The 20,193-nt window shown below is 43.3% G+C and overlaps 1 protein-coding gene across 3 annotated transcripts in view; it reads right to left on the bottom strand.

Annotated features, from left to right (window-relative positions):
• GIT1 (GIT ArfGAP 1) overlaps positions 1-20,193 on the bottom strand; it is a 96,077-nt gene that overhangs the window by 28,646 nt on the left and 47,238 nt on the right. For all 3 annotated transcript variants that reach the window (XM_030186058.1, XM_030186056.1, XM_030186057.1), the window contains exons 3-8: positions 10,636-10,748; positions 10,341-10,446; positions 9,139-9,225; positions 4,785-4,915; positions 4,210-4,304; positions 3,580-3,622 (exon numbers count right to left, since the gene is read on the bottom strand). In XM_030186058.1, coding sequence (XP_030041918.1) covers positions 3,580-3,622; positions 4,210-4,304; positions 4,785-4,915; positions 9,139-9,225; positions 10,341-10,446; positions 10,636-10,748 — 575 coding nt within the window. The remainder of the gene's footprint in view (positions 1-3,579; positions 3,623-4,209; positions 4,305-4,784; positions 4,916-9,138; positions 9,226-10,340; positions 10,447-10,635; positions 10,749-20,193) is intronic.

The raw sequence follows: 20,193 nt of genomic DNA, 5'->3' as shown, positions 1-20,193 counted from the left end.
CCAATTTAGCCTCAGGCCCACCCACCCAGAGTCCGAGTCCATCCCCGTCCGTCCGTATCTTCGAATCCTCGCCCGCAGCGGTGAACTGGCGGGCAGGCGCTATGCTCAAGTAGTAAAAGCAGCAAGCCGGCAGGTTTGAGTTCGTCCTTCGCTTCCCTGCCTTCTCTGCGTCCCGCCTTCCTGTGATGTCATTTCCTTTCAGCCGAGCGGGACGTAGAGAAGGCAGGGAAGCGAAGGACGAACTCATACCTGCCGGCTTGCTGCTTTTACTACTTAAGCATAGCGCCTGCCCGCCAGTTCACCGCTGCAATCTCAGGAGTGGAGTGCAAGTGAGCCAGCCCACGGAAGCCGTTTGGTAAATTTCTGTTTCCACTCCCCCGCGCAGCCGTCGCGTCGCCGTTCATTCAAAACACAGCAAGCAAACCTGTGAGCTGCTGCATCCACATTGTTGTTCTTTGCCAAGAGATGAGATATGCTGCGAAGGGGGAGAGAGGGGGGTGGAAAGAAACAGGATGGATGGGGGAAATTCTGGCCACAGGAGAGGGGGGCAAGACAAAAGAGAGAAGTGACAGGAAAATGTTGGAAGAGGGTGAAGGGTGGGGAGAAGAGAGGGAGCAGATGCTGGGCTACAAGGGTGGAGGGAGAGAGACATTGGGAAATGTGGAACCATGTGGGAGAGGCCAAGGGGGTGGCAAGGAAATGAACGCGTGGAGGATGGTGATTACAGGGATAAGAAATATGGTAAGGGGGAATAGATTGAAGATGGAAGGGAATGGATGGCTGGGGAAGTAGAGAGATGGGGAATAGGAGAACTAGTGGGTGAAAAGGAATCTGAGAGGTAACTGAAAAGTAAAACAAAGGAAAAGGGGTTAGACAGGATAAAATTTGGGTGGACAGAGCAGAAAAGAAAAAAAAAGAGAGGAAAGAGCTAAAATGGAAAGGTCAATACGTCAGAGGCAAGTGAAGTGAGGGAATGGAACAAGAGAGAAGAAAAAGACAAATGGACAGCAGCTGCTTGAAGGAGAAATAGCAGAAAGATTGGAAAGTTCAAAAGAGAAACTGGATCAACATGATGGAAAAAGAAAATGACCAGACAACAAAGGTAGAAATGGCATTTTATTTTGAATCTTAAATGAAATATGATAGCTTGAGAAATGTGCATAGTGGATGTCACTTTCCTCATGAGCTAAAGTGTTTCTGTTTCTATTTTGAGTTGGGAGGTGCTGGGGGAGAGGTGGAGAATAGGGGGAGGAAGGGGGCGGGGCAGAGAAAATTTTGTGCCCACCCACTTAGGGCTCTGGCCCACCCAAAATTGGCTGTCTGGCTACGCCACTGCTCCATATATCATCCGTATGAGTCCTACAAGGAAGTTCTCTCTCTTATTGTGCCTAAAACACCAGTATTATGTTTGGAAGAGTGAGATTACACCCAGCATACTTTTGGTTATTAGTGAGATTTATTCCTGTCACAGTACATGCAAAATTAGGTTTTCTGCGAGTCTCTGAGCTGGAGGGTCCATCCCTGCTGCAGATGTCATTGGTAAGCTTCTGGATTCAGACCTAATCCTCTGTAATGTGTACCTGGGAACCCACTGCCAAATGCAACACATCTGATATAAAAACAAAGCACTCTCTCAATGCCTCCACTTCCAGAAGCTGAAGGAGATAGCCTTAGAGTAACATGGTTTTTCATCTGCCTTCCTGGAAACAGGTACAAAATGCAGGAGACTGGAAATGCCGGAGACTCCAGTCAAATTCAGACAACACAAGGTGGTGAATGCCAGCTGCATTCTGCCAAGGAAGCAGATGAAAGCTGAACGGAATCCTCTCTCTTCTCTGCCACCCAACCCTGGAGCACCAGAGGGCAGCTGAACAAGTCTGTACAAAATGAATCAGACACAAGAATGCTGCAGACTGCAATGCCAACATGCAGAGCTCAGCAGTCCTCACTAGGGGGCGCAGGTGTCCTCCCAGAAGGGCTAACCTTGCAGTGCATGTGCTAGAAGATGCTTGAAAGGCACCGAGATATTGTAAATAGAGCACACCCATCTCCCTGGACTTTCTTCTCTGCATTTTTGGGAAGAACCTGTCTCTAGCACCATCTATGTTTCCTACAGGATTTTTTTTTGGTCATTTAAGGAGAGGTTATTTAATTAATTTACTCACAGAGCTCAAAGGAGTGGCCTAGTGGTTAGGGTGGTGGTCTTTGGTCCTGGGGAACTGAGGAACTGAGTTTGATTCCCACTTCAGGCACAGGCAGCTCCTTGTGACTCTGGGCAAGTCACTTAACCCTCCATTGCCCCATGTAAGCCGCATTGAGCCTGCCATGAGTGGGAAAGCGCGGGGTACACAAAAAAAAAAAAAAAAGAGAGACCCTTGGGTTTAGCTGGGTCTTCTTCAGAGAGGCATTAGTCACTTCAATGTAAAAGCGTCAACCTCAACAGGGTGGATTTAAGATTCAGCATATTGTAATCTCTTCCTATTACTTCAGACAAGGGAGTTGTGGGGGAGAGGAGACTATGACAAAGAGTAGATGTTATTAACCCTTCTCCACCTCTGTATTTATGCAGACTAAGCTAAGAAAGGGATAAGATAAGGCCACTGGTTTATGAAGATAGTGGAAATGTCACAAATCCCTGTGCTGCAGCTAACCAGGAGACCAGAACCTACCACTCCAATCTTTCCAAAGGATAAAGCAGGTGCCACCACACAAAGACAGATCCTGAGGGAAGAAGCATCAAAACGGAGCAAGGTGGAGGGGAAATGAGATGAGAAAAGGAGTGAATGGATGGGAATTAGGTGGGGAGGACCTCGTCACAGAATTTCACAGGCACTGAAGTCACTGGCTTTTTGGTTATCCCTAGATTGATTGGTGAACACAGGCCCTAACACTCTCAACAAGTCAGTTCATACCACACATCCTTGTTAGGGGAAGTAGAATCCTCACATTCTCCTTATAATCCCTTATGCTCCAAGGCTGGACAGAAGTATTTATCACATATTTTACAAAATTCCTACACAGCTACATGTTCTGTTCAAGGGTTTTTTTTTTTTGGTTTTTTTTTAAGGGCTCAGTGGTCAAAACATGAGGTCAAATCCCTGCTACCCTTCCAGGACACCTTCAATCTCAGCATAACCATGTGACCACCTGATATCTGGCATATTTCTTACAGCATTAAAGATGTCAGCTCAGGGCTGGCCCAGAGGTCAAACTTCCGAGTCCAACTTTTGCTTCTCAGGATAACCAAACTTGGGGTGCACATGTAGTTTCCAGAAGCAACCACGGTATGTGGCAAGAAACGTTAAAAATCACAGTAACTGCAAATAAAGGCTCCTGACACCACAACCAGAAGCCCAAAGTTGCTGGATCAGCATCCAGCTGTGGGCAGGACACAACAGAGAGAAGTCAACAAACAGGGAAACTCTTTCCCCAGACCTCAGAAACAAGGGTGGCACTTGCATACTGAAAAAACGACAGAAGTTAGTTAACAGGAAACAGGCCACAACTGTCCCATGTAGCAGCAGCTCTGCACAGGTTTGGCTGGCTCTCTGTGCCCTGCAGCCAAACTGCTGGTCTCACCTGTCTGCCATCTGAGGGATGATGTAATGACCATTTTTGTGATCTGTAAAATAGCAAAAAAGGTCAATAAAACGGCAGTTTCCAGACACATCTAAAGCTGATTTCTGATGGAACAGGAAAGCTCTCATGTCAGTGTAAACAGCCTGCTCTGGGCTTCTACCAGCTACCCAGCACATGAGAGTTCACCCGCACTGTTATAGAATGACACCCCAGTCCAGCTGGTTGCAATGTGACAGGACTGTACTATATCACAGCACAACATTGCATGAAAGGGTCAAGCAAGTCTCACAAGCAGGAACAAGTGTGTCTTTTCACTACATCTGGTTAATGGGCAAAAGGAGTTATTAGACCTCTCTGAAGCCCTCAGGTGGGGGTCCTTCTTCAGGTCTCTGGGCTCTCATCCATTCAAGAACCACTAAAGTGGTGCAATTCAGAGTCATAAACATGTTGTCCTGCCAGTGCAATGCCACAATACTGCCATGCACGCAAAGCAGGAACGGCAATACAATACGGTGAACCTCACTGGCCAGTGCCTCGAAGGAAGTGAACCTCAGCCTGAAGAGAAGGAAAGGCAACTCTCAGGGCCAGAGGCATCTGCCATGTCCGCAGCTGATGAGCAAGGAAGTGTACCTGGTTTGCGTCCACAGAGATAGAAAGCCAGTCTGTCAGTCAGCTCATACTGACATTCCACCAGCCTGTCAGCCAACTCATGCTGGCCAGCTTGCCTGTAAAAGGTCAGGTATCCAAGTCACATATCTGAACCCTTCCTGTCTCCCCACACACTGCCCATTTTATGCGATATTAAATTGCACAATTAAATCCACATTTTCTGATTTCTTTTTTCTTTTGGAAACTTAATTTGATTAGCGACGTTTTTTTTTTTTTTTTTTTTTTGCTGATATATCACAAACAATCATTCTCTTGCCATATCAGGCTATTTTGTTTTAATGTCAGATATGCAAACATTACGGCACAAGCAAATCACCTAAATATACAATGAAATATACTAACAAATGCCCAATATGCATTTTGAAAAACCCTCATATCTGCTTAAGGGTATCTATGCCTCCTTCCCTCTCCTCCCTCCCCCAAAGAAGAAAATGCTGAACTATTATTACCAGTCAGCGTACTCTGGGGTGACAGACAGAATGCTGCAGCTCCAACATCAAGGGAATACTGCCCATATGAGGTTTCCTGGCACTCACCTGGCATAGTCTATGGGCGTCCTGCCATTTACATCAGGGGCTCCTGGGTCAGCTCCGTAGACAGCCAGAAGTTCACCCTGCAGAATCTGCCCAGCTTTTGCTGCCACATGCAGAGCTGTGGTCCCTTTCTCCTGCAGGGAGGGCACAGAAAGCTGGTTAGAAGCAGTTCCTCACTTGGGCTTCGATACCAGCATTACATGAAATGTTATCCATAATAAAATCATTATGCATTGGCAACGGCACCCCTATATTCTCAACTTTACTTTTAAAATATTGAGCTAACTTCATTGACAATAGGTATTTGCTGTCCAATAGGCTGAATTAAATCCTCAGGTTTAATAAAAGAATTGGCCAAATTAAACAACTGCTTGATATCAACCTTATCTTTACTCACTAGTGTTGAATAAAAATCTTTTTTCTTATCAGATATTGAGGCATATTTTCAAAGCACTTAAACTTACAAAGTTCCTCAGTAATCTATGGTACCTTTTGTAAGTCTAAGTGCTTTGAAAATGAGCCCCATTCTGTTCTTATAAGTGCAAACTGCTACCTGCCAATTATATTTATTAACCTCTGTAGGAAATTTCCACCATAACTTTTCCTTTTGCCTACAATCCCTTTTTAAGAGAAGCAGTTCCTGATCAAACTATTTGTTAGATTTTCTGATTAATTGAACTTTAGTTGTCACAGGGGCAATATCATCTAGTATAGCCCTACTTACAGCATCCCAATTAGAAATCAAAACCTCTGGTGGGCTAGAATGATAGATTAAAACATCATCCACTCTTAGCCAAAAATTGGAAGGCTCAATTTTATCCCTTATAGTCCTGACATACTTATTTTTATTTTTTTCTAGCTAAATTGTCTCTCCAACCTAATATAAAATCAGTAAGAAAATGGTCTGACCAAGGCACTGGTAAACACAAACTGAACTCTAATATTTGTTTGAGTTATTGGACAGTGCAATTAAATCGAATTAGTGGCCTTTCTCACGAGGCTGACTGAGCCTAGGCCAAGAAAAAAAAAAAAACAGAGAATTCTAAAAATTCCATAACACCCAGTACTTTAGAACTTAAATTATCCTCAAGATGTAAATTAATATCACCAATCAGTAGGACATGATCATTCCGCACTAACTGCTTTGCAATCAACTCATAAAAGGAATCTCCACAATCATTCCATTTGCCAGGTGAACTATAAAACAGGACACAATTAAGTGAACCCATAAAAGCATCATCTCTAATTTCACATGATAGTGCCTCTAGAGTAGGAGAGCTGATCCTATCTAGTAATTTTAAATTTAAAAAAAGATTTATATAAAATTGCTAGCCCCCTCCCTGCTTATCCATCCCTAGGTGAATGAACAATCTTATAACCTGGGGGATGACTATCCCTCAATCTAGGATCCTCATTTGTTATCAACCATGTTTCTGTAAACAAAAAATTAATCCTAGTAGTTTCTCATTCACTATATCTCTAACCGTATCAATCTTATTTGTCATTGATCTAACATTTATATAAGCACAGGGAATTGGCATGAAAGTTATATGATCATCTAAAGACCTTGGGAACTGTACTAATTGTCTATTCCTGCTCTTAGTTTGGCCAGAATGCAGAACAACCTTATTCTGTTTCCTAAAAGTTACCCTGCTAACTATTTCAAGTGGCCTTTTAATTGCACAATCCACCAGATTATCCCTGTTTGCTGAGAATGGTTGCAAACGTCTGTATGAGATAGCAGATATGACATCATACCAGACCTGGAGATTAACATTAGTCAATGGACCCCTCCTAATTCCAAGCTAGGAAAAATCCCACTAAATAAAACAATATCTACTTCATACTTAAAAACATTACACACAACTAAAACTAAAACCAATTTCTAATCAATCCTAACCAGTTGCTAACAGAGTCCAGCGCTGTCCTGCTCATGTTGCATAGCAGTGGCACGCCGCTAGGCGCTGCAGTTTTAAAGGTCTCCACATCTGATGTCACTTCCAGGTGGAGCCAACCTCACACACCCAGCATCAGCTAAGAGTGCGCCAATGTTAAGGAGATGCAGTAGGAGGGAGGGTTTAGCAGCAGAATAAGAAGCATCAGCATTAACAGCAGCACATGCAAGGGGCTTCTTGTCTTTATCCATTTCTCTCTTGCTTGGGGGGGGGGGGGGGGGGAGATTCTCTCTGTTCCACTTGACTTTCAGTTCAAATCAGTAACAGTGCCATAAGCCCTTCACTGGCATCTGCCTGGAGATTTTTCTATTTTTACATCCCCTTCCATCCATCTCAGTCACAGCACTCAGCAAGAGCCCCACACTACAGTGTCTTCCAAAACCAAGCTCAACTGGAGCTATGTCTGGCCACTAGGTGTCCCCACTATGCAATGGAAGGAATTCCCCATCTCCAGGGGCTGTGAATGTCTCCTCCACAGCATCCCCAGTTCAAACGGGAATTAGAAGACCCAAGCGAGGAATCAAACCCAATCTTCTACAAGCCTATTTGCAGCCACTGCCCAGCCCACTCTCATCATGTTTTATGTTACTATAACCTCCCATGTACAAGAGACATAAGGAGCCTTCTTTAGAATTATGCCCAGTGCTACCCTTTAGACATTGTAAAATTACTAGAACAGAAACTGGGTTCCCTCCCCAAGGGCTGCAAGAGTTCAAACAACAAGATATTAAACCTCTGCTGAACACAAGCTTGAGCACAACCATTAGACCAGAACTTCCAAACTGGGTATCATGACCTTGATGGACTCTCCACAAAGATGTCATCCCTCAAGCCTACAGGGTTGTGGCCCCAGTAAGTTTGATATGTGCTGCTTTAGAGAGTTTCCGACTCCTTGGAGAATTTGATGCACATTCCAATATTCAACTGAGCTTGACTTCCTGCACATCCTATTCTTGGTTCTTACACAAGCCTCAGATCTCTGAATTCTTCCCAGGGGCATGATCTGAGCTGGTGCAGCCAGTCATGATGGCAACTGCTATGCACCCTTACCAATCTGGTTTCCGTTCATATCAAAGAACTGAAACACTTCTTCTAGCACTATACAATCTGATTCGCACCTCACTCGATCAACACACCTCAGTTATCCTCGTCTCCCTCGACCTCTCGTCTGCATTTGATCTCGTGGACCACACTCTTCTCCTTCAGCGTCTTCATTCAATAGGTATTTCCAGCACTGTTCTTGAATGGTTCACCAGCTATCTCTCGGACCATTCCTACCAACTCTGTCATCACTCCTCCACCCCCTCCCCTTTCACTCTAGAGTATCCCAAGGTTGTGTTCTGTCATCAACGCTGACAATATTCAGATAGTCTGTAAGGTCTCTGATGCCTCTTCTATCCTGCGTCTAAATGATTATCTGTCTCAAGTATCTACCCAGATAGCAAATAATCTTCTCTATCTCAATGTTGTTAAATACAACTCTTATCTTTTTCCCTTGCTCTGGCCACATGATACCCTCTCCTCCTGCACTTAATGGCAACCCTCTTCCTCTCAGAGATTCTATTAAAATTCTAGGTGTTATCTTAGACTGGCCTCACATTCAAACCTAAGATTGACTCCATTTTCTGTTCCTCGTTATTTGCACTTTACAGGGTGCACTCTGTCCATTCCTTCCTGCTGGTCTTCTTCACACCCTCATCCTTGCACTTGTCATCTCTCACCTAGACTACTGAAACCTCTCTGTACGCTGGACTTCCCCTCTCTTCTCTCAAACAACAGCTGTCAAACTATTGCATAGCGCTCACTGCTTCGATCATGTCGTGTGTCCCATCTCCCATCCCCCCTCCCCCCCCCCCCCCCCCCCCCGGTTCTGGCTGCCTGTCTCTGCTCATATCATTTTGAAGACTCTTGGTTTATAAATCTAGGTCTCCTTTGGCCCCTGTTTATATTAACAAACACTTCATCCCCTATCCTCCCCTTTGTTGCCTTCGCTCCGCTGATAATAACCTTCTGATTTTGAACTCCCCAACTTAATATCACCTGTCCAATACCAGTCACTCAACATTTCGCTACAACGGGCCCAAACTCTGGAATGACCTGCAATTATACATCAAGAATCAACTCTCCATCCCTGCTTTTAAGCAAATTATCAAAGCTCACCTGTCTTTTTCTCTCTAACACAGCCTGATTGTAAACTATAATCTCTCCCTCATCCTTTCTACTTCGCTCTCTCTCAGATTTCTCTTATTTTATTATTATGTGAATCGCTCAGTTATTCATTACTTTTTTTATTATTGTGTAAACCGCTCAGATGCCTATGTGTAGGCCTTGCCTACACATCTGAAATAAAAGTGCGACCGAAGGCTGCACATTCTGAACTGATCATGCAATGAGGGATTTACCGGATGGAAGAAGTTGGCCTGAGCACCAAGCGACAGCAAACGCAGGCAGGTCTCCAGGTTCCCTGTCCTCACACTCGAGTGGAGTTGCTGAAAGAAGAAAACAGCACAGCGACATGATAAAAGACACTAGATAAAGACCAAGTTGACCCATCCAGTCTGCCCAGTCATCCATTTTGGGTAGATGCACATATAAATTCCCATAAGCATCCCAACACCAACTCTCCTCCCCCACGTCTTTCCCTGATATTTCAACCCTTTTCCTACCACTGTCCTCCCTAGCTGTCCTAGGAATGCTAAAATCTGCCACAGTAGTGGTCTCCACTACCTCCTCCAATGGGTCATTTGTTTCTTACAAAGCCAACACTCAGACCTCCTTCTAAATCTTATTACCAAGTTTTGGGTTAAATCTCCACCATCACAAAGTCAAGCTGTTTTTGAAAAAAATGAAAAAACAAAAAAACCCAACCCAAAACCCTGGCTTACCCCCATGCCCACTGAAGTTTGGATTTTAGTCTGGTCCCTCCACGCAGGTCGCCCCAGCCTTCCTTAAAGTTCAAGGCTGACGTACCATTGTCGTTTACAGTGTAATTGCTGCTCCTTAAAGACTACTGCACTGCTTCCATGGAGGCCCAGTACAATCAACCACTGTTTAAGGATTGCATCAGGAAACCTCCTTACAGAAGATGTGGGAGGTGAAAAGACAGTTACTCACTATACCCAAAATAAAGCTGTCTACTGTGATGTTGGTCCTCCACCCTCCCTTGTACATGGTAGAAAGAAAACTTCAGATAGTTCTATTAAACCCATTCTCAGTGCTCAGTCTCTCGGAGATACTTTTAACCTCACCAACAAAACGTATCTTATTTCCATAATGAGCCTTCTTTGAAACGCTCTCATGTCTCTACTTCAATGGGAGCCTTTTGCAGATGGAACCTGTGTGGTTCCAAGAGCTCAGGTACTGTGTAGTTAAGTGCTAACATCAGTCCGATACGTGGTATGACGGGCCGCAAAAAATCCAGCTATTTCCAGAGTCAAAACAGCTACTGGAAGTCTGCAGTCAATCACGACACCAAGATGGAGTGAGGCTGAAGAATAAACAGTGTTGATCCCGAACTGGGATCCCTGCACCTGCAGAGCACACAAGACTATGACACTCTTCCCATGGCCAACTGATGAGCCTATCGTAGGTCTCCATGTCTTACCTTACTCAGGTCCTTGGCAGTGACACCGTCGTCATCCCGACATGGCAGTTTGTGAACAAAGGCCAACATCTGGTATTTAGCACGAATGAACTCCGACTTGGTGGGACTGGAAACAAATTAACAGATGTAACAAGACCTTACAAAGCAATCCTCAGCAAAAGAAACCAGGAACTATGGTACTGCCGGCTCTACCGCACAGTTCACTCATCACGCATTTTTAGTGTGATTTTCAACCAGTCTCTTGCCACATGTTGTCATACGTGCCAAGAGGCCTGGATGAAGCACTGATACTCACTGGACTTTGTCCTGAGGATTTGCTTTGCGTCGTCCACTCTGCACCTGTGCTGGATCCAGAAGCGAGTGCTCCCATATTGAGTTTGCGCCATTACTAGCCAACGTATGCACCATCTAGAAAAGAAATCCACAGGGTATAAAACGTCATGGATCACAGAATTCCTTTTTTTCATTCATTCTGGAGCTGCCCTAGGGTACAGCAGTTTTGCAGTGCGGTGGTGACCTTTTCCACTCATACACTGGGTTTTAAAGAGTCCCCTTGATGGTACTGGGCAAAGTTAAGTCTTTGGATGTGGAAGGAAAAGGAATGCATTTATTGTTTAGTAAGAGGTCGTAAATGTATATTGCAATCTTGTATCTCTCAGGAACCCCCATCACATTGTGGAATCAGATACAATTACTAGTAACTTGGGAGGCCAGGGATGCAAAAATGTATCCTAAACGTAAATAGCGTTTTCTACAAATATGGGAAACATATACAGAATTTGTCTCCTACAGGATTAAGCTTTCTATTAAATAAATGGGGTCCTGAATACTGTGAGAAGGAGGTGCCCGGGATGAACAGGATATTTGAATGATAGGGAGGGGTAGGTGTGGGGTGGGGCTGGGGTTAGTATTAGGTTTCCTTAGGGTTAGCAGGAGGTGATAAGAGGTGGGGGGGGGGGGGGGGGAGGAACTAAAATGTGCTTCAATTGTCCTATAGCTCATAAGTAACCACTTATAGCAGAAGAATTGTATTAGATATGGTCTTTATTAGTCATGTTTTGGTTTGTGGTTTATTCCTTTGAATCAGCAATAAAATAGTTTTTGAAATAAATTCCAGCTTTAAGAGGCAAAAGGCTATAAGAAACAAAGCCTCTTGCCTGGGTTTTCAGTTAGACTAATTGTAGAATTTATAAAATAATGCACGACATGCCTTTATACGACAAACCTTGACTTCTTTATTGCTGCATATATGATTGTTTTGAAATGTAGTTTAGTATGTTCCATGTTCTTTTACTTTAATAAACAAGATTTATACATAGAAAAGAAGCACAGAACAAAGCAAAGGGATGCAAAAGATACGTCCAAAAAGGAGAATTTCAGTACTGGAACAGCAGGAGGTGCTGCAGGGCAGAGCTGGGTGTGGGGGTCTCTGTACTGGGACAGCAAGAGCTGTTGCAAGGTACATCTAAGAATATGTACATGCCAAGGATGGCCAGATTCACTCCCTGTAAATCTTACACTAACGCTATGCCAGATCCAACCCAGTCATCCTGTTCTCTTACGTAAGTATCATTTGTCTCCTCCCCCACAAAGAAAAAAAAAGAAAAGTGGAATCTTTCAGAGGATCCCTAGGTATCTCCTTCCTCTGACTTGCATTAAAGAAATGGGCTCCCTGAAGGGAGAAAGGGCTGATGTAATTTCTTGTAAACTACAGTAATTCCCATGGTCTTCCTGCCTTCTCTCAAAGATCAGTGTCACCAGTACCCAAGCAACAAACATGCTAAGCACATGCGTGTGACAAGATTCCCCAGCAGCACAAAAAAGAACAGTGAAAGCACACTGCCAACCTACATCTAGATTTATGGCTGTTTCTGTTAATGGAGGGGGTGGTTGGAGGAAATCTGGAGGGGGATAGAGGGGTGTGGGATAGCCCTCCTGGAGATGGAGAGGTGAAGGGGACTTTCCTGCTGCTGGAGAGAAGTTATTGACGATGAAGAATATCAAGGGCATGTGTGTAAATGTCACGACTCATTTCAGGCAGAGCATGAAAAAGTGAAATGTTTTGGACCACAGCTCCCATGAAAACCGGCTACTTATGGAATGGAATTATTGTAACTGTATTGTGACTGGATTATGCATCATATTACAGCAGAAAAATAAAAATACACTGCAAGGGGGCAATTCGATAACTTGGTGCCTCCAGTTAGGCGTACTGACGCCATGTGCCGTCATAGACTTCTAGCATAAACCCAAACTGGTGTCCCTACATTTAAGGGTGTCCATTTACGCCATGTCAATGTCGGGCATAAATGGATATAGCTAAGTGCGCCATGCAAAAAGGTCCTTTTACCAAGCTGCGGTAAAAAGGGCCCTGCGGTAGTGGCGACGGCTGTTTTTGTCACTTGCCAGGGCCCTTTTTACCACAGCAGGTAAAATGCCCCCCTCCCCCCCCCCCCAAAAAAAAACACAAGGCCATGTGGGAAAAACACTTACTGCTACCCACTGAGGTGACAGTAAGGTCTCCTGCACTTCCCTGGCGGTAATCCCCGCGGTGTATAAAATCCAGAAGCACAGGAAATGGCATGCACTGGAGGCGGAACTACTGCGGGTTGCCATGCAACAACCCTTTAGTAAAAAGGGCCCCAAAATGCATAAATTATAATAAGATATAAGTGTGTGTGTGTGGGGTGGGGGCACTAGCGAGTGCTAGAAGAAATAGCAGCCTGAGTGGAAAGCTCCAGCGAAAAAAAAATTTCAGAATCAAGACCATCCTGGTATAACTATCTATAAACTGACTTTCTGTTCATTGCTATTTACCTGCAATGTCCTTGGGTGAAAGTAATGAACGACTGAAAACTGATCCGGTCTCTCCGTCAAAACAAACTGTGGCGAAAAACAATAAACACTTCCTTGACTATACCAGAGGACCCTTAAAGATCTTCTTACAGACACAAAAGACGATAATCAGAGAGATTAAAGAGGATCTTGCAACGCTGAAATTATAGGTATCTCAATTTCAAAGCCAAGTTGAACCTTTAGAAGCAAAGCAGAAAGTGACGGACGAATGTCTTAAGACTTAAGGTGCCATGTTAAGCGCGTGACGCAGTTTGAAAAAGATCTCGATGAGGCCAACAACAGAGCAAGAAAACACAATATACGTATACTTGGTTTACTGGGTGGGAATGATGGAGAAATTAGGATTTACCTGATAATTTTCTTTCCATTAAGTTCTTTTCACTATTCCAGGAGGAGTGGGTAGTTATGTCCATCGACCACTCTTCCTGGAATAGTGGGAATGAACGTAATGGAATATCAAATTTCTTGAGACCTTCATTCCATCTTTATTTGAGTTGAAATCCAATCAAGCTTTTGAAACTGAAACCCCTCAGCGCGTTCCGTCACATGAAAATCCTCACCCTGACCAGTGGTATTAAAATTACTTCATTACAATCAAACCTTTGCCATCAAGCAAAAAGCTAAAACATGTGTACTGCTGAAATATGAGGGTAATCCTATACTTCTCATACCTGATCTGAGCAAAAATACTGCACGCCTTCGAAAACACTGCTAGCGTACAGGCCTAACCTAAAAGAATGAATGCAAGATTTGGCATGTTATATCCTGCGGAACTGAGAGTTACAATAAATAATCGTATAAAAGACTTTACAGATCCTGAATCTTTGGCAAATGTTAACTTTTCATATAGTCCAAGTACGCTGCCAAATTAATGTTTATGATGTTATATTGTGACTTTAAAATGTAATATGTATTAAGCATGTTAATGCTAGTTTCAATTTGGATTATTATAAATGTTGTATTCCCTAACACGGATGTTCACTTCTACTATGTTGGTATATTTTTACTGTCTTATCACAGGGCTGCGCTCTGCGGTCTCGCTGACCCATAGGTGATACTCTAATGTAGTACAATTACACTAATTTTTCACTAAGCATGGATGTACATGTAATGTGGTTATAGCTTTACTTCAACTTATGACACTTCAATATACCGTTCCCAATGTCACTTAAATGTATTTCACTTAATGTAAAGGGCTTACATAATCCCATTAAAAGAAGTAAAATAATATTCTATGGTGTCAAGATTTAACCTGGATATTGTATTATTCCAAGAGACTCATCTATCACAACATCACTTTGTATTTGTTCACACCGGAGTCTGCGAACGCCTTTCCGGTACTATGTAAGCCACATTGAGCCTGCAAATAGGTGGGAAAATGTGGGATACAAATGTAACAAATAAATAAAATAAATCTATTTTCCTCAGAGGCTCATAAGTTATCATGCCAATGGGCTCTACCACCTTTAAATTCCCCAGCAGATGGTTAAAAAAAAAAAAAACGGTGTTTTTATTTTAATTTGTCAGAGACCAGACATTTAAAAATTTTTTTTGCATATGAACGTTCTACAAGGAAGGTGTTAAAGACACAAGAATAACATTTATTAATCTATATGCTCCAAATACAGGTTGCCCTGAATTTGATTACATTGCAGATCTAATTACAGCTGAGGGCAATACACCATGCATTATTGGTGGGGACTTTAATTTAATAATTAGCCCTGATCCAGATAGGAAATCTACAGTACCATATAGGAAGAGCAAGTTATGGTATTAACTGAAAGACATTACAAGTTAGTTACAGTAGTGGATCCATGGAGAGCCCTCCATAAAGGAGGGCAGAGACTATACATTTTTCCCCTCCCCTCACTCTTCTTACTCGCACATTGACTTCATTTTGGTAACTAGGTCATCGCTGCAGCCAAGTACATAGTACTAACATTGAACTAATATGTGTTTCCAATCATGCACTTATAAAACTTTACAATTTAATGGAGCTGGCCATAGTAACTAGAGAGTGTATTGGCGCTTCAGTTCTTCACTACTGGAGGAACAGGGATTTCATGACTGCATAAATTAAGCTATAGCTGAATTTTTTTGAATTTAACAAATTAGAAGACACTAGATGGATATTTATTTATTTATTTATTTATTGCATTTGTATCCCACATTTTCCCACCCATTTGCGGGCTCAGTGTGGCTTACAATACATTGTGAATGATGGAAATACAATTTGTTACAGTACGATTATGGGTTACATTGTGAAGAGTTATGGGAAGACAAAATCAAAGTCAAAATATCATATGGGAATAGACCAAAGGAAAGTAGCAATGGGGAATTGATAGGGCCATAAAACAATGGCAAAAGAGTGTTAGGGTGTAATAGTATTATCTGTGGATAGAGTTTTAAGTGTGGTGAAAATACGGGGGAAGAGAATTCAGAAGAGAGTGTATTGATGCGTTTTTATTAGTGTGTCTGGACATCATGTGTTTTGATCCTTGCAGTAGATTTTCTCAAAGAGATGTGTCTTTAGTAGTTTGCGGAAGTCGGTTAATTTGTAGATCGTCTTCAGGTTGCGTGGTAGTATATTCCAGAATTGCGTGCTCATGTATGAGAAGGTTGATGCGTGCAGTACTTTGTATTTTATGCCTTTGCACTTAGGGAAGTGGAGGTTGAGGAAAGTTCGGGATGATCTTTTAGCGTTTCTGGGTGGCAGGTCTATTAGATCAGACATGTAAGCAGGGGCTTCACCGTGAATGATTTTGTGGACTAAGGTGCATACTTTGAAAGTGATACGTTCCTTGAGTGGGAGCCAGTGTAGTTTCTCACGTAAGGGTTTTGCACTTTCGTATTTCGGTTTTCCGAAGATGAGTCTGGCTGCTGTGTTCTGGGCTGTTTGAAGTTTCCTCAGTATTTGTTCTTTGCAGCCCGCGTATATTGAGTTGCAGTAGTCCAGATGACTGAGTACGAGTGATTGCACTAGGCTGCGGAAGACAGATCTTGGAAAGAATGGTTTTATTCTTTTCAGTTTCCACATGGAGTAGAACATCTTTTTGGTTGTGTTGTTCGCGTGAGTTTCAAGTGTTAGGTGGCGGTCAATAGTGACTCCAAGGATTTTTAAAGTTTCTGAGATTGGCAGATTTAGTTTAGGTGTGTTGATAGCGGTAAATTTATTCGTGTTGTATTGGGAGGTAAGTATGAGGCATTGAGTTTTTTCTGCGTTCAGTTTCAATCGGAATGAATCTGCCCAGGTGTTCATGATGTGTAGACTTTGATTTCGTTGGAGATTTCATTGATGTCTTTTTTGAAAGGAATATATATCGTTACATCGTCGGCGTATATGTATGGGTTGAAGTTGTGGTTTGATAGAAGTTTTGCTAAGGGAATCATCATTAGGTTGAAAATGGTTGGCGAGAGGGGGGATCCCTGTGGTACTCCACACTCAGGTGTCCATGCAGTGGATGTAGTTGAATTTGATGTGACCTGATATGAGCGCAAGGTCAAGAACCCCTTGAACCAGTTTAGGACATTGCCTCCGATGCCAAAATATTCAAGAATGTTTAGTAGGATTCCGTGATCAATCATATCAAAGGCACTTGACATGTCAAATTGTAAGAGGAGTATATTGGTGCCGGTTGCAATCATTTGTTTAAATTTTGTCACTAGGGTAATTAATACTGTTTCTGTGCTGTGATTTGACCAGAATCCTGATTGGGCATCATTTAATATGGAGAACTTGTTGAGATAGTTTGTGAGTTGTTTAGTTACCATCCCTTCGGTTATTTTGGTTATTAGTGGTATAGATGCTACTGGTCTGTAGTTAGTTATCTCGCTTGCGTTTTTCTTTGTATCTTTGGGTATTGGGGTGAGTAAAATTTTTCCTTTTTCTTTTGGGAAGAGTCCGTTTTGTAGCGTGAAGTTTACGTGGTTCGTTAGGTCTGTTATAAATTGTTGAGGAGCTGATTTCATGAGGTTGTTTGGGCAGATATCTAATTTGCATTCGGATTTGGTGAATCTTTTGAGCGTTTTAGAGATGAGGTCCTCTGACAGTAATTCGAATTCAGTCCAGATCCTGTCTGCTGGATATATTCCATCTTCTGGATCTAGACAGTTTAGGAGTGTTTCGTATTCAATAGGGCTGGTGTGTATTTTAAGTCGTAATTGTATGATTTTCTCCTTGAAGTATTTCGCGAGGTCGTCGACCCCTGGTGTATCTTTGCTGTTATTCGTAACTGGTGTGGTGTCTAGCAATTTATTTACAAGGTAGAAGAGTTTGTGTGTGTCTTTGTATTTTGGTCCAATCATTGTTTTATAATGTAGTCTTTTGGTTTGTTTAATGGTATATTTGTATTTCCTCCGAAGTGATTTCCAGGCATTCAGTGTGTGTTCATCTTTCTTTTTGTTCCATGCGCGTTCCAGTTTTCTGACTTGTGTTTTGAGTTCTTTCAGCTCTTCGGTGAACCATGGATTATATTTTTTCCTATTTTATGTTCTGGTTTGGATTGGGGCAATTGTGTCTAATGTTATCTTACATATGTCATCCCATTCTTGGAGGAATTGAATCGTGTCTGTATTTGTTGACCATTCGTTTTGGTAGACCTGTTGCCAGAATGTTGTGGGGTCTATTTTTCCTCTGGTGGTGTATGTTGTTCGTTCATGTTTGTTGACTGCATGTCTGTGTATTTTTCACCAGTGGAGGGAGACATATGCTTTATGGTGGTCTGTCCATGGTGTGGGTGTCCATCTTGTTTCTGTAAGTAGGAGAGTTGAGTCTGGGTCGAATTTGTGTGTAATGATGTCTAGTGTGTGTCCTTTTTCGTGTGTTGGTTGATTATTAGGTGCGTGTAGGTCCCAGAGTTTTAAGAATTCTTTGCATTCTTGTGTGCCTGTTGAGGTGTCGTCCTCAAGGTGTAGGTTGATATCTCCTACTATGAGGATGTTTGAGGCGGAGACGCATGTGTTGGAGATGAAGTCCATGAGTTGCGTTTGGGAGTCTTTCCATTTTCCTGGTGGCCTGTAGAATAGGATTGTGTTGAGATGTCCTTGTAGGTTCGGATGAGTGATTCTTGTTGAGGCAATTTCGAGTTGTGGTGAGGTGGATTCGCCAGTGGTTGTTATGGTAAACTCAGTTTTGTAAATTATGGCTATTCCGCCTCCTCTTTTTCCATTTCTTGCCCAATGGGTGATTTTGTATTCTGGTGGGCATGTTTCTATGATGGCGGGGTCAGTGGGGCCGTGGAACCATGTTTCTGTGATGAACAGAAGGTCTAAATTCTCTGTGGTAGTCCAGTCTAGTATGTCTACTGAGTTGCTTACTGCTGATCTAGCATTGATGTATCCTATTCGGATTGAACGGTATGGTTCTGTAGGGAGGTTAGATGTGTTTATTTTTATTAGTTGTCTGTTTCCTCTGTGGTTGAATTTGTCGTTGTTATTTTTCCTTTTTTCTTCTTTGTGTTGGTGGTGTTCGTATTTGGAGATTTTTCCTTTTGGTTGGTTGTTGTATTTTTGGTCTGGTGGATTGTTAATAGGTTGTACGTAGAGTTGGTGGATTGTGGTTGGGTTGTTGTTGATGTTGGGTGTGGTCTTTGCGTGGTAGATTATGGGGATGAGGTAGATTATTATCAGTAGCTTATTAGTGTTCATGTTGGATTTTTGTGGGTGGGGTTCGTAGGAGTGTTGGTATTGTTGGTGATATTGGTAGTTTGTGGGCAGTGTTCGTGAGAGAGTTGGGCAGTGTTGGTGATATCAGTAATGCATCGACAGTCTTAACAATTGGTCCATAACAGTAATTTGATCAATAGAGTATGGCATTGCTTAGTACTAGCCGTGTTTAACCTTAACATGTGTTTGAAGGTAGTAATGCAATTAAAACATTTTTGCTAGCATTTAAGTATTAGTGTATCAGTCAGTTGTAATACATGCACTTAAAGCATATTGAAGTAGGGCAACTGGAAGCAAGGCTTAGAATCAAAGCATTATGAGAGGTTTTTAGCATGTTTTTGAAGGCAGTGATGCAAATACAAGCATGTAAAGTCATCGGCAGCTTAGCAACAGCATCAGTTCTTATCAGGTCTTCAGTGCACACAAACGAAGCAGAACACAAAAAAAAAAAATTTGTAATACAGGCACTTAGTAAGGCAGCTAGAAGCAAAGCTTAGAGCAATTATGAGAGGCTTTTAGCATGTGTTTGAAGGCAGTATTGCTAAAGCAAGCATGCAAATTCACAGGCAGCCAAGCTGCTGCAACAGCTCTTATCAGGTCTCCATGCATACAAACGAGGTAGAGGAAATAAAAATAAAACAGCTCCAGCTTCTTCCCGGGTCTGTGCACACCTGGTTAGAGTGGGCTCCGGCGTTTCAGTGATCGGCACCGGTTCTCCCAGGCAGGCCACGATGTATCGCAGTGTTGGGTGGATAGAGCGGCTACGGATGTCCGCTCGGAGCCGCGCAGCGGTCTCGATTCCCCCCGGTGTCCGCCGCAGTCAGCGTCGCGGATCTTCTCTCGGCTCGGGGGAGTCCAACTCCAGTTCCGTCTCGCAGTTCGGGTGACGCGGTGGTTTCAGATGGGGTGTATGTGGATTCGGCCCTTTCCGGGTTTCTACTTACTCAGGTGATCTTGGGTCTCCGATCAGGCAATCGTCCGTTGTTCCCCAGTCGGCTCTACGGGATGTGCAGCGTGAGTCAGCAGCGCTTGGCGTGAGACGAGGGCAGGAGTACCTCGCGCCGCCTCAGGAGTCCTTATGTGTCCCGGTCAGGGCGATCGCCCGCGGCAGCGTTCCCGGTCCGCCCAGGCACCAGCAATGTGCCCCTGCTACGCACAAGGGGCAGGCCGCCTCGGATTCCGCGCCGCTGCCTTCCCTCGGGCCAGACGCCCGGGTCACTCTCGGCCAGTGCAGATCCACCTGGACGGGACGCTTTCTTGCGTTCAGCAGCTCCTCAACAGGCCCACGGCCTTTCCGCACTCCAGGCCTCCGAGGTAGGTTCCGGCTTTAATT

Source organism: Microcaecilia unicolor, chromosome 13 (genome assembly GCF_901765095.1).
Source record: "Microcaecilia unicolor chromosome 13, aMicUni1.1, whole genome shotgun sequence".
In the NCBI taxonomy this organism is placed as follows: domain Eukaryota; kingdom Metazoa; phylum Chordata; class Amphibia; order Gymnophiona; family Siphonopidae; genus Microcaecilia; species Microcaecilia unicolor.
Note: the sequence above shows the minus strand (reverse complement) of the source record. Positions and strands in the feature narration are given on the sequence as shown.